Genomic DNA, 14546 nt, shown 5'->3' on the forward strand with positions numbered 1-14546 from the left:
CAACTGCACATTTAGCATCTCCCACTCCCACATTACCTCCTCATCCCGCCCTCTCTGTTGGAGTCCCTCAAGGCTCTGTCCTAGGACCCCAACTCTTCTCCAGCTATACCCTTGGCCTAGAATAACTCAAAATCAATTGGCTTCCAGTACCATCTGTATGCTGATGACACTCAGATCCACCTCTCTGGCCCACACATTACCTCTCTGCTGTCAAGAATCCTGGAGTGTCTATTAGCCATACCCTACTTCTTCAAGCTCAATTAGGACAAATCTGAACTCATTATCTTCCACCATCTCACATATCTTCCCTACTTGATTTATCTATCACAATAAATGACATCACGCTTTTCTTTGTACTGTAAATCTGCTGCCTCAGAGTAACACTTGACTCTGTACTGACCTTCAAAGCACAAATCCAAGCTCTCGCCATCTCCTGTCGCCTCCAGCTAAAAAATATATCCAGAATCCATCCTTTCCTCAATCTACTAAAATGCTTGTACATGCCCACACCATCTCCCAACTTGACTACTGCAACATCGTCCTCTGTGGTTTAGCTGCGAATTCTCTCGCACCTCTCCGGTCCATCCTTAACTCTGCTGCCCAACTAGTTCATCTCTCTCCTCGCTACTCCTCCAATTCCCCTCTTTGCACATCCCTTCATTGATTCCCAATTTCCCAGTGTATCAAGTTCAAACTACTAACACTGACCTACAAAGCCATCCATAACCTTTCTTCTTCATACATCTCCAAACTAATCTCCCGTTATCTTCCATCACATAATCTCCAGTATTCCCAAGACCTTTTCTCCTCTACACTTATTCGTTCCTCACCCAATCGCCTCCAAGACTTCTCCCGAATATCCCCCCATCTGGAATTCTGTGCCCCAATATGTCCAATTAACCACCACATTCGGATCATCTACCACATTCGGATCATTCACACAGAACCTGAAAACTGATCTCTTCAAGAAAGCTTACAACCTGCAATGACTACGCTGCCACCTCAACACCATCGGAGCTACTGCAGCCCCCCCAACCTACTGTCTCCTTCCCCACCATCCTGTAGAATGTAAAATGAAATGTAAGCCCGCAAGGGTAGAGTCCCCTCCCCTCTGTATCATTCTATCATTGTTAGTTTGTTTACTGTAGGTGGTATCTGTATTTTGTATGTAATCCCTTCTCATGTACAGCACCATGGAATCAATGGTGCTATATAAATAAATCTATTTATATAATTGCCTTGTAATGTTTTCATTTCCTGTTCTGTCCAGATGTCAACGTATCCAAAGAATTCCAAGCGGAGGAAGTTCACTGACCGCCATATTGGGACACCCAAGTGATGGGTGTCTCAATATGGAAACTGCTGCTGGTACCAACCTATTGCGCGGAACATCGTCGCACCACACACACACTCTATACGCACCTCACACACCCTAATGCACGGTACCACCGGCGGAACACCGTAGCACTGTGCCTGTGCGAACTCCGTGCAGGCACAGTGAATCATTTGGCTGATCCCGGCGGCAGATGCACAAAGTGTCTACAGGCAGAGGAAGCCGGTCACATTAAAGGGGTTTCCCACGAACGAAAGTTCATTTTAAAAATTGTCTGTGTCTGACCGTGTATGGAGCATACCACATCTCCTGGGCAGGGGAGGAAGCAAAAGACAATACTGACATTACAGCAGGGGATCACAGAGGATTCATTTTGTGAGGTAAAATATTTCACTGACTGTTTTTAAACAATATTTTACCTCACAAAATGTATCCTCTGCGATGATCTGCTGTAATGTCAGTATTGTATTGTCTTTTGCTTCCTCCCCTGCTCAGGAGCTGTGGTATGTTCTGTACACGGTCAGACACAGGGGTGAGAGAGACAGCTCAAACAGGACAGCACATGAGGGGAGAACACAGCACAGGAAGGAGAGAGACAGCAGACAAGGGGGATAGCACATGGGGTAGACAGGTCAAAGAAGAGAGCACAGACGGAAGAAGTCAGCACATTAGGAAAGAGAGAGTGAATAGGTGGGTGAGCACATGGGGGAGAGAGATTCTCAATGCTGCAAAGCCTGCTCCCATCGTGACATTACTGCCCTCCCAATGCGATAGCATCGGGCCTCCATCTAGTAGTAATAATAATAATAATGTGGTCCAGGAGCTTTATGTTACACCTTTACCCATTTATGTTATATTTGGAAGGTTAGGAACTTCTGCCTAAGGTTATGGTCACACAATGCAGCAAAATTAATGAGGTTTCTAATATCTCATGCGCACTATTTAATCTTTTCCTTGCAGATTTGAAGCAGTTTCAAATCAGCATCATGTCAATTCTCTGTTTTTTCATAAAAAAAACTCAAAAATAACACCTAAAAAACACATGTATTTTGTGCAAGCATTTTGCCTACCAACACTCCAGTACTTTCTGCAGATTTTTCTACTGCAAATAGTGAAAGTGTGCACATACCCCAAGAGTATCATTAACAATATTTTATTTATAATACTGGTGTTCAAAGCCCATCTCCATTCTGTAAAGAAAAGGCCCAGAGTAATCAATAATGTTCTCCAATTTTGTATTTTCATCCAGATAAATGCCATGGGCATCTTGTCCAATTTTCTTTTGCTCTGTGAATTTTATGTTCCTTAGTGTTGGTTGATCAGCCTTGTCATCGTGTTTCTGTCATATTGTAGAGCACCAAACACTGTCATACTCACCCCAAGCTGCAGTTCTTTTTGCTCTGTGGAAAATGTTTCACTTTTAAAAAATCTAACAAATCCTTGGGAACTTCCTTGTTAAACCACAAGACTCCCTACAACAGAATAAACAAAACAACATCAGAGGTGGTACAAATATTAGACCCTAGACTGCCATGCTAACCCATCAATAACCCTGCAGTCATTATGTGGAGTGCCTATGGGCTGTCAGAGAAAGGCATTTGCCTCTCTGTTTTCTTAGATGCTGCAGTCACTAATGACCGCATCTTCTAAAAAGTTAGACAGCCGGAAGTTTCTCTGATCCTGGGCGTTACAGGAGAACCCCTATTGCCACTCACGTTTAAGCTCCTGATGGAAGTTGGGTTGGCACTAGTGATGAGAGCGCGTGCTCAGCATGGTCGGCTCCAGGTGTTCGTGGGCCCCAGGCGAAAGAGTCTCAGTGGGCCCCTTTAACACATACCACAATTCATGATGCACAGATACGGCAGATAAATATAGGTATAGTACAATGCCAAAAATTTTACTTCTTACATTACATGAGTGATACCTATTGTAAATTCTACAACAGCTCAGAAACCAGACAATATAGTCCTCCATACAGTATAATGGATGCCATATATTGCTCCATTCAGTATAATGAGCCCCATATATTACTCATACAGTATAATGAGCCCCATATATAGCTTCATACATTATAATGATCCCCATATAATGATCCATACAGTATAATATGAGCCCCATATATTAACCAATACATAATGGGCCCCATATAATGTTCCATACAGTATATGATGGGTCCCATATAATGCTCCAGTATGTGATGGGCCCCATAAGATGCTCCATATATAATGGGCCCCATATGATGCTCCAGTATATGATGGGCTCCATATATGAATCTGCAGTGTATGGTGGGCCCCATATAATGCTCCATATATAATGGGTCCCATATAATGCTCCATATATGATGGTCCCCATATATTGCTCCAAATAAAAACAAAAATGAGATACTCAACTCTCCTCGCTAGCTGCTGCTCTGGATTCCTCAGAGTCAGCATCTTCCAGCTCTCTGCACTGTGACTATTTAGGCAGAGGGCGCACGTCATCGCTCCCTCTGACCTGAATCAAAGTCAGGCGATGCGGAAGACACCGCAGCGGTGGAATGGAGAGAGGCAAGTATCACAAGTTCTGAGGCCCTGAGCAAGGGGGGCCCACTCGCGAGCGCTGGCATCAGACCCCCATGGCGCGCTGATGTCCCCGACGGCGAGTGAGCCCCCCGTTAGCTCAGGGCCCCCCCGATACTAGCCCGGGTTCGCCAGGTGCTGGCGCCGACCCTGGTGCTCAGATAAGGTGTTATCCGAGCATGCTCATGTCCTAATAGTGTCTTCGGCGTGCTCTAATACTATGTTCAAGTCACCGTGGCTGCATGTTTTGCGTCTGTTTGACAAAACAACAATAGGCAATTCATGCATGTATTGCGGCTGTCAGACAGCTACAGCGACTCGAGCATTGTATTCGAGCACGCCAAAAACACTATTAGGACACGAGTGTGCCTGCTCATCACTAGCTGGTACAGCTACTGTCTGTGCCCATGATATCACCATGATGTAAATGTATGTACTTGAGGCTGTAGGTAAGGCATTGCATTGCTACATTTATTGGAGGTAGAGGTCACCGTGACTGTCAGGGACCACTGCAATATCTTACATTTCAAACGCTCATTACATTAACTTATTGATGGCAATGATACTGTATCATATTATTATATGGCCACTTTCTTACAAGCACAGTTTGGTCAGTACTTGTAAACCAATACCAGGAATGGAAGAAGTGCATATCTCCCAATGATAGGTTTTCTTTGCTTTGGCTTACAAATATTGATACAGAATAATAAAAAAGATATAACTGATAAAAGGGAGTTAAGAGTTATATACTTTTTAAAACATATAAGGTTGTGCGTTTTTTTTCAGCTTATACATTTCATGTTATTTACTACAATGAAGCCTTTCAGTCTTCTGTAAGCAATGGCTTCTTGTGAGCACATGGAAGCAATTTAACCCCTTTACCCCCAAGGGTGGCTTGCACGTTCATGACCGGGCCAATTTTTACAATTCTGACCACTGTCCCTTTATGAGGTAATAACTCTGAAACGCTTCCATGGATCCCGGTGATTCTGACACTGTTTTCTCGCGACATATTGTACTTCATGTTAGTGGTAAAATTTCATTCATATAATTTGCGTTTATTTTTGAAAAAAACGGAAATTTGGTGAAAATTTTGAAAATTTCGCAATTTTCCAAATTTGAATTTTTATGCCATTAAATCACAGAGATACGGCACACAAAAAACTTAATAAATAACATTTCCCACATGTTTACTTTACATCAGCACAATATTGGAACCAAAATTTTTTTTTTGTTAGGAAGTTATAAGGGTTAAAAGTTGACCAGCGATTTCTCATTTTTACAACACCATTTTATTTTTACAGACCACATCACATTTGAAGCCACTTTGAGGGGTCTATATGATAGAAAATACCCTAAAGTGACACCATTCTAAAAACTGAACCCCTCAAGGTGCTCAAAACCACATTCAAGAAGTTTATTAACCCTTCAGGTGCTTCACAGGAATTTTTTGAATATTTAAAAAAAAAAAAAATGAACATTTAACTTTTTTCACAAAAAAAAATATATTTCAGGTTCAATTTTTTTATTTTACCAAGGGTAAAAGGAGAAATTGGACTGGAAAAGTTATTGTGCAATTTGTCCTGAGCACGCTGATACCTGACGTGGGGGGGAACCACTGTTTCGGCGCATGGCAGGGCTCAGAAGGGAAGGAGTGCCGTTTGACTTTTTCAATGCAAAATTGGCTGGAATTCTGATCGGATGCTATGTCACGTTTGGAGAGCCCCTGATGTACCTAAACAGTGGAAACCCCCCCACAAGTGACCCCATTTTGAAAACTAGACCCCCCCCAAGGAACTTATCTAGATATGTGGTGAGAACTTTGAACCCACAAGGGCTTCACAGAAGTTTATAAAATGACCTTTTCACCCCCAATTTTTATTTTCCCAAGGGTAACAGGACCCTAAAATTTATTGTGCAATTTGTCCTGAGTACGCTGATACCCCACATGTGGGGGTAAACCACTATTTGGGCGCATGACAGAGCTCGGAAGGGAAGCAGCGCCATTTGACTTTTTTGGCTGGAATTGAGATCGGACACCATGTCGCGTTTGGAAAGCCCCTGATGTACCAAACCAGTGGAAACCCCCCACAAATGACACCATTTTGGAAACTAGACCCCCCCCAAGGAACTTATCTAGATGTTTGGTGAGAACTTTGAATCCCCAAGGGCTTCACAGAAGTTTATAACGTACAGCCATACAATTATAAAATCATATTTTTTCCACAAAAATGATCTTTTCACCCTCAATTCTTACTTTCCCAAGGGTAACGGGACCCTAAAGGGTAATTAGACCCCCTAAGGAACTTATCTAGATGTGTGGTGAGCACTTTGAACTCCCCCAGTGCTTCACAGAAGTTTATAACCTAGAGCCATAAAAATAAAAAAATCATTTTTTTCACAAAAATGATCGCTTTGCCCCCAATTTTTTATTTTCACAAGAGTAACAGGAGAAATTGGACCCCAGGCGTGAAAATAAAAAAAATCGTCTTTTTTCCACAAACATGATCATTTAGTCCCCATTTTTTTATTTTCCCAAGGGAACTAGGAGAAAATGGACCCCAAAAGTTGTTGTCCAATTTGTCCTGAGTACACTGATACCCCATATCTGAGAGAAAACTACTGTATGGGCCCACGTCGGGGCTCGGAAGGGAAGTAGTGACGTTTTGGAATGCAGCCTTTGATGGAATGCTCTGCGGGTGTCATGTTGCCTTTGGAGAGCCCCTGATGTACCTAAACAGTGGAAACCCCCCACAAATGACACCATTTTGGAAACTAGACCCCCTAAGGAACTTATCTAGGTGTGTGGTGAGCACTTTGAACCTCCAAGGGCTTCACAGAAGTTTATAACGCCCGGGCGTGAAAATAAAATCATTTTTTTCCCACAAAAATATTTTTGCCCCCAATTTTTTATTTTCCTAAGGGTAACAGGAGAAATTGGACCCCAAAAGTTGTTTTGCAATTTGTCCTGAGTAGGCTTATACCCTATATGTGAGGGTAAAACACTGTTTGGGCGCATGGCAGAGTTTGGAAGGGAAGGAGCACCATTTGACTTTTTCAAAGCAGAATTGGCTGGAATTGAGATCAGACGCCATGTTGCGTTTCGAGAGCACCTGATGTGCCCAAACAGTGGAAACCCCCAATTCTAACTCCAACCCTAACCTCAACACACGCCTAACCCTAATCTCAGCCCTAACCCTAGCCCTAGCGGGAAAATGGAAATAAATACATTTTTTTATTTTATTATTTTTCCCTAACTAAGGGGTGATAACGGGGGGTTTGATTTACTATTTATGGCGGTTTTTATGTTTGGCAGCTGTCACACGCTAAAAGACGCCTTTTATTGTAAAAATAGTTTTTGCATCACCACATATTGAGAGCTATAATTTTTCCGTATTTTGACCCACTGAGTCATGTGAGGTCTTATTTTTTGCGGGACAAGTTGACGTTTTTATTGGTATCATGTTCGGGCACGTGACATTTTTTGATCGCTTTTTATTACGATTTTTGGGCACGCAGAATGAACAAAAACCAGCGTTTCATGAATTTCTTTTGGAAGGGGTGCGTTTACACCGTTCTGCGTGCGGTAAAATTGATAAAGCGATTTTATTCTTTGGGTCAGTACGGTTACAGTGATACCTCATTTTTTCATGTTTTGGCGCTTTTATGCAATAAAAACAATTTTATATAAAAAATAATTATTTTTGCATCGCTTTAATTCTGCGAGCTATAACTTTTTATTTTTTCTCTGACGCTGTGTGGTGGCTCGTTTTTTGCGGGACAAGATGACGTTTTTAGCGGTACCATGGATATTTATATGTGTCTTTTTGATCGCGCGTTATTGCACTTTTTGTTCAGCAGTATGATAATAAATCATTTTTTGCTTCGTTTTTTATTTTTTAAGGGGTTCACTAAAGGGGTTAACTAATGGGACAGTTTTATAGGGCAGGTCGGTACGGACGCGGCGATACCAAATATGTGTACTTTTACTGTTTTTTTATTTCCAAAAAAATGAATTAGGGAATTTTTTTTTTTTTTTTATTTATCGATTTTTTTTTTTAATTATTTTTACACTTTTTTTTTTTTACTTTATTAGGTTGTCCCAGGGGGGGACATCACTGTCCTGTGACAGATCGCTGATCTGTCACATCACAGATCACTGTGACAGATCAGCAATCTGTCACAGGCAGTGTGCAGGTTTCCTGAACCTGGCCTCTGACTGTCATTGCACAGTGCAGAAGGAAAATAAGGCCCAACAGTCCAGGGAGGACCCCGCCTTATAAGTGCACTACAGAAGGGACAGGGTGTTTATGTGACAGTGGTCCAGGCTACGACACAGCAGCCACCGTTAACCACGACTACCCCCCTGGTCCAATAAGTATGTTATTTGCATACTTCCAGCCCCATTACAAGTAGCTGTGCATGGCCTCCCTCAGTGCGAGTATATTGAGAGGATGGAAATGCCCACTTGGAATGTAGCAAATTGTGTACTTGCGGTCACATGACTCACCACTCCAGGCACTGAAGAATCATCACAGCGTGCAGTGCCTGTGGATGTTAACATTCACAAATCTGCAGTCAGAGTGACTGCAGACTTGTAGCTTGTGACCAGACAACCCCTTTAAGGATGGGCCGCTATTCATGGGCCACTGTTGTGCGCTTGCGCTCAGGCTAAAATTTGCTAGCCAGTCCCTGCCAACAGCCCATCTATATACTCTGCTTGGGGGGGTTCTTTGTTAGGAATCCCTGTGTATGAGCCAGAACATAAAGACACTCATTAAAAAATACAGCCATTATGGCAGACTAGAGCTTCCTTTGCAGGGGAAATTCATGGTTGGTCGCAGCTTCTCAATGTCAGCTGTTTACCAGGAGCTGGACTTGCAATGATCAGCTGATTGCAATGGTGTCTGAACTTTGAAGGCTGTGGTCTGTGATGAGAAAACTCCATTTAAGGCCTCTTTCACACATCAGTATTTTTGATCAGTATTTCATCAGTATTTGTATGCCAAAACCAGGAGTGTCTCCAAAACAAAGAACAGACATCAGTCTTTCAATTATATTTTTTTCTTGGTAAGTTCCATTCCTGGCTTTGGCATACAAATACTGATGCAAAATACTGACCAAATACTGACGTGTGAATGAGCCTTAAGGGAATCTGTAACAATTTTGATGAGTAACAGAGCTGAAATGTTAGTGGAGCTATGAAGCTCAGCACAATTTCTGCTATAAGACATTCAGCTATCAGTGGTTTGGTCTGCGGTGTACACTGCTATCACTATATTTACACAACGATAACAAGGTATTTTAGCAAGCACACAGCTCAGGAAAGTGGGAGCCCTGATTAGGAGACCTGCTCTAAAAGCAGCCAATAGTGAAGGCTGATGATCATACAAGATTGTCAGGAGATGAGAGGGAGGGGCAGGGAGGTGAGAAGCTAAATTTAGTTAATTTTTAATTGGGTCTAATTCTAATGTGGAAACATTACATAGATACGAGTTGATAATGTACACCTACCTTTTAGCAGTTTGAATTGCAGTGCAGCTTGCTTTTGGTTTTTGTTTATTACGTATGTATGTGGTCATAGCCAAGGGTCCTGCACCCACTTTTTTCCCGGGTGCCATGGTTTTTCTATACTATGATAATTATAAACATCCAGATACGTTTAAATTGAATGATAAAGCGAAACACAATAGACGATCAATCTTTTGCGCCGCCCAAAAAGCAATGGTCCCATGTGCTAGAAAATTTTCCATTACTGGAGATCTTCTGCTGTAATTCTAATATCATGTCATGTTACGTCACGCATGTAATCTGGTGTTGTATCCGTAGCTATTTATACTTATGTGAATGTTTTTACATGATTTCTGTTATTTCCCACCGGTGACTGGTGGTTTCTGAATTCCAACCATATCGGTTCCCTTCACGTACTTGCTTCTTCTTCCACATCTCCTTAGACAGAACATCATGAATCAACTTTCAGTAAATTAGTACTGAACTTCCTCAGACCTTTTTCCTTGTGCCTGTATATGTTATACACACTTGTTTATATTATCAATTTTGGTAGAACTTACTATTTATTTATTTCTTATTTATGGGGCTGCAAGTCAGGTCCCTCATGGAAACCAGGTATCTGAAGGGATGGGTTTTTATGCTGGATCACAAGGGTTAGGTTTCTATCACGGTATTACAAAGCCAATTGCGAACAAATTACTGGCTAAAAAATACTTTCTTACTTGAATGTATGCCTCAAGTCCTTGCCGCCTTTGCTCTTGGACCTTGGACATCCAATTTGGAACCCGTTTAGGTGGAAAGTCAGGAACTTTGCAAGTCTTCTTGAGCTGTGAAGATGATAAAAATTTCACCCACTTAGTATGACAATTTGAATAAGGGTGACTGGTGTTGCACAGCTACAGACACTGACGGGAGTGAGCAAGTGACATGGCTTCAAATGTTTCCTTGTAGACAACGAAATAGAGTTATTATGAAGCCCAGTAGCCATGTAATCTTGTAGGCTCCACAGATGCATAGGCTCCAAGGGGAACACGATGCCACAACATCCGTATGGGGTTTTGGAACTAGCAATACCTATTGTGGAACATCACAGAGCATCCCCTCAGAACTCCCCCTTGTTAATCATTATTAACCAGGTGCTACAACGCAGTGTACTAGTTCCTTTTACTGTTTTCTTGTTTAATTACAATACATTCACATGTTTAGATCAGAATGAGGTGTGGACTAGTAAACTATGGCCTAAGCATTCCTGTGTTGACAGAGGCAGAGGAAATCTGTGCTTGCATTTCCATGACTGCAGGTACACGTCCCAGGAGATGGAACACAAACAATAATTGTTTACAACTGGAATATAAAGGGTTCCATAGAGCACACCAGATGATGACATTTCTATATCTTAAAAGTTATACTGTATTCTCTACATATTGAAGCAAGGTGGAATAGAAATAGCTTCAACCTCTGTGGACACCAGCGCTCCAGAGCAGAACACGTCTTCACAAGTCCACAAAAAATCACTGCAGATTGCCTAACAATAAAAAACAACACCATCCATGCCTACCATGATGTTCAGTGGTAAACCAAGCGTTGTCATCACTGGAGGCCAAGTGTACAGAGTGGTGGGGGGACTAGAGAAGAGTGCTATGGGGACAACAGGTGGGGTGAGTATAGTAAGGTTTTTTGTTTTTTTTATTTAAAGCTTTTAGTGTTTTCTTCTAAATCTGCAGATTTAGCTACGGACCTACAGGTATTCCACAGAAACTGGGGTTTGTTAAAGTCCAAAGAGAAAATCTGCAACTGATCAGTCACAAATATTAGCATACTGCAGTCTCACAAATCGGGACTTTCGGTCAATTTCTCAGTAGAAAAATTCTACAGCGATTGAATGAGACTTGAAGTTTTTTCCACCTTGTTGGTACTGTATTCCTCTGTGGATTGGTAATCTTAAAATCAGGACGAAAATTCTGTAAGTACCGTAAATGCTCTCCAAAACAGACCTGTTATTTATTCAATTTTTTGAATAGTAATGTAAGCTTGCATGATCTTAAATCCCTCTAAAACTGTCACTGAGTAATAGTGCAGATTTGTGCAAATAGATCTACAGTGTGTAATCATCAATTTGCCTGTAGGAATTATAGATAGAAGAATCTGTGAGAATTTCAGTTACACATCATAGGTTGCATGCTTGGACGTGTACAAACAAATCTAAAGATGAAGAAATAATACTCACCAGCTTATGGAGTGTATAAAATTCACTATATCGGCGGTCCAGTGTATGTCGACGGCCATTGCATAAGACATCTAATTTGAAGACCTAACAAGAAGAAAGGATTCAATTTATAGCCAATATACAAGAACACCTAATGAAAAGTCACATTAAAGTAAACAAAGAATAAAAAGAGAAAAGTATAGAGCTAATCGCTCTTATCCAAACACGTGAAGCGGAGAATACTTCATTGATGGCCGACAGATCCTGCTTGTGCGGGACAGCCAAACAAAATGAAAATAGAGGAATTTTTGCATCACTTCCACCCAATGAATAAAAAAATACTTTATTGTAAATCCATAAAAACACGCAAATCTATGTACAGTAGAGGTAAATTAAAAAGTGACGCGTCCACATGAATTTGCTTGTTTTGATGGACTTACAATAAAGCATTTCTCATTCATTGGATGGAAGTGCTGCAAAACTCCTCTATTTTCATTTTGTTTTGAAAAACAAAGAGTATACATACATATTTCTAAGTGCAAGAGACAGCAGATAGGCATCTAGGATGTACAATTTGAGATTCTTCACAATCCACACATGATTTGCGTTTGACGGAGCCTTAGTCAAATCGGTCACACACAAAAAAGTAATTTGATATTGCAAAGACAAGAAAAAAAGAAATGAGCACTCACCTGGTCTAGAAAGACCGGATGAGTGCTCCATTTCTTTTCTTCTTGTCTGTGCAATATACCATTATTCTACGTGTAAGCACCACCCAGAGGAGGTCTTTCATACTAGAAGTGTGAGGTGTCACTTGAAGTGAAAGAAGCACAGTCATCAGCTGATATATTTGGTGCCTAATCATCTAAGTGACAAAAGTAATTTGAATTCTCAGCTCTGCACTCAGATGTTGGGTTATGCAGGAATTCATAGGGTGAATTTTAAGATACCTGCAGCCTGATTTTCTATTACTCTAAGCTGACAACTAGGTTAATCCCCTCTGCCATTAGAACAAACATGCATGTGTTAAAGGGACTCCATCAGCACTGAATGACTGTTCAAACCAAGTACAGGTGCTCAGTGCATCTTGGCACAGCCAAACATTTAAGTGCCCCTTCCAATCTACTTGTTTTCCCGTATCACCACCCCTGCCCCCTATATCTGATTGACAGCCCTGGCTTTATAAAGCTCAAGAAGGGAGGAGATAGATGGAAAACATGGTGGGAAGGTGTATGTAAATGATTGGCCCCACCATGATGTACTGAGTGCCTGTACTTGGTTTTAACGGTCATTCTGTGCTAACAAGAGTCCATTTAATGGTGGAATTGGGTTGAAGAAAGAAAAAGTTGTTTCTCGGAGAGCTCTTATGTGTATAACCAGATTTACAGAAAATGGACTGAAAACTGTATTGTACAGTACTGAATAGACATCTGCTGAAAATACAGTCATTGCAATGACTAGTAAGACATAACCTTTAGCTTAACTTCACTTTGATTGGTATGTAATAAAAAGCTTGGATTTCTGTAGTATTAGCTACAAAAAGCTTACAGAAACTACAGCAAGGCATCGTAGTTTTGTAAAATGTACATCATAAACTTTGCAGCATGTGGACAGCAAGGGGTCTGCTCTGCAGGAAACGTCTGCTGATATTAATGATATGTGAACTCCCCCTGCCTTATCACCAGTGATTGATAGATTTCTTCCCATGCAGAAATCTATCAATCAGCAGCTGCAGGGAGCCTGCATATCATGCATACATCGATATCTCCCTGACAGAACGCTGCAATGCTTTAAGATATAAAGGCCCCGTCACACACAGCGATATCGTCAGCGAGATCGCTGATTTTGCATGCCAGCGACATCGCTGTGTGTGACATGGATCAGCGACCGGCCCCCTGCCGGGTATCGCTGATCATGCAGGATCGTCCTGGGCTGTTTTTTGATCGTTGGTCTCCCGCTGGCCAGCGCGCATAGCTGCGTGTGGCGAGAGACCAGCGATCAGCGACGCTGGGAGCTGGTTTCCAATGTAAACAGCGGGTATCTAAGAGCCGCGCGGCTCTTAGAAATCTGCTATTTACCCTGGAAACCAGCTTGCTCGCTGGTCCTGATCGCTGGAGGGGCTGTCTATGTGACAGCTCACCAGCGATCAGCTATGTCCTAGCGATCCCATCCACGTTGGATCGTTGGTGGGATCGCTGGGACATTGATACATGTAACGGGGCCCTAAGATCTACAGCACAACACCCAACAGATTCCCTGTAATAGGAAAAAATATACTAGCAAGTACATTACCATTGCACTACTTGTCATTGAGGGTATTGCCACATAAGTCAGAGCTCTTTATTACAGACCAATAAACAAAGTTCAGCTCAGTGAATAGCAATTTTCCTCAACACATTTTCCATACATGCTGTTGCGGAAGATGGGCAGCACGGTGGTTCAGTGGTTAGAACTGCAGCCTTTCAGCGCTGGAGTCCTGGGTTCAAATCCCACCAAGGACAACATCTGCAAGGAGTGTTTGTGTTACCCGTTTGTGATACCCGTGTTTGTGTGGGTTTCATCCCACATTCCAAAGACATACTGATAGAGAATCTAGATTGTGAGCCCAATTGGGGACAGTGATGATAATGTGTGCAAAACTGTAAAGTGCTGTGGAATACGTTAGCGCTATATAAAAATAAAGATTATTATTATTAGTTCACTTGGCTGCACACAGAGGTAGACAAAATGAATACTGTCTCTTTAAGTTTTCCACTGGTTTATTAAAAGTACTGCATAAACCAGTGCAATGTTAGCAAAACAAACCCGTCCTTCCTGGCCTAACAGGAACACAAAAACATAGCGTATGGCACAGTCTTTGCTCCTATGGGAAGCTGCACGCTTAAGAAACAAAAGGTTCAGCTTTCCTTAACATGAAACCCAGGTCCAGAGCTTGCAC

General features: G+C 41.8%; 1 protein-coding gene across 2 annotated transcripts in view; it reads right to left on the reverse strand.

Annotated features, from left to right (window-relative positions):
* Positions 1–14546, reverse strand: part of SNX22 (sorting nexin 22) — a 49967-nt gene that overhangs the window by 21155 nt on the left and 14266 nt on the right. For both annotated transcript variants that reach the window (XM_073579555.1, XM_073579554.1), the window contains exons 2-4: positions 11630–11713; positions 10125–10229; positions 2711–2805 (exon numbers count right to left, since the gene is read on the reverse strand). In XM_073579555.1, the coding sequence (XP_073435656.1) occupies positions 2711–2805; positions 10125–10229; positions 11630–11713 (284 nt within the window). The remainder of the gene's footprint in view (positions 1–2710; positions 2806–10124; positions 10230–11629; positions 11714–14546) is intronic.

Source organism: Dendrobates tinctorius, unplaced genomic scaffold, assembly GCF_039654945.1.
Source record: "Dendrobates tinctorius isolate UK_male_01 unplaced genomic scaffold, ASM3965494v1 ptg000062l, whole genome shotgun sequence".
Classification (NCBI taxonomy): Eukaryota; Metazoa; Chordata; class Amphibia; order Anura; family Dendrobatidae; genus Dendrobates; species Dendrobates tinctorius.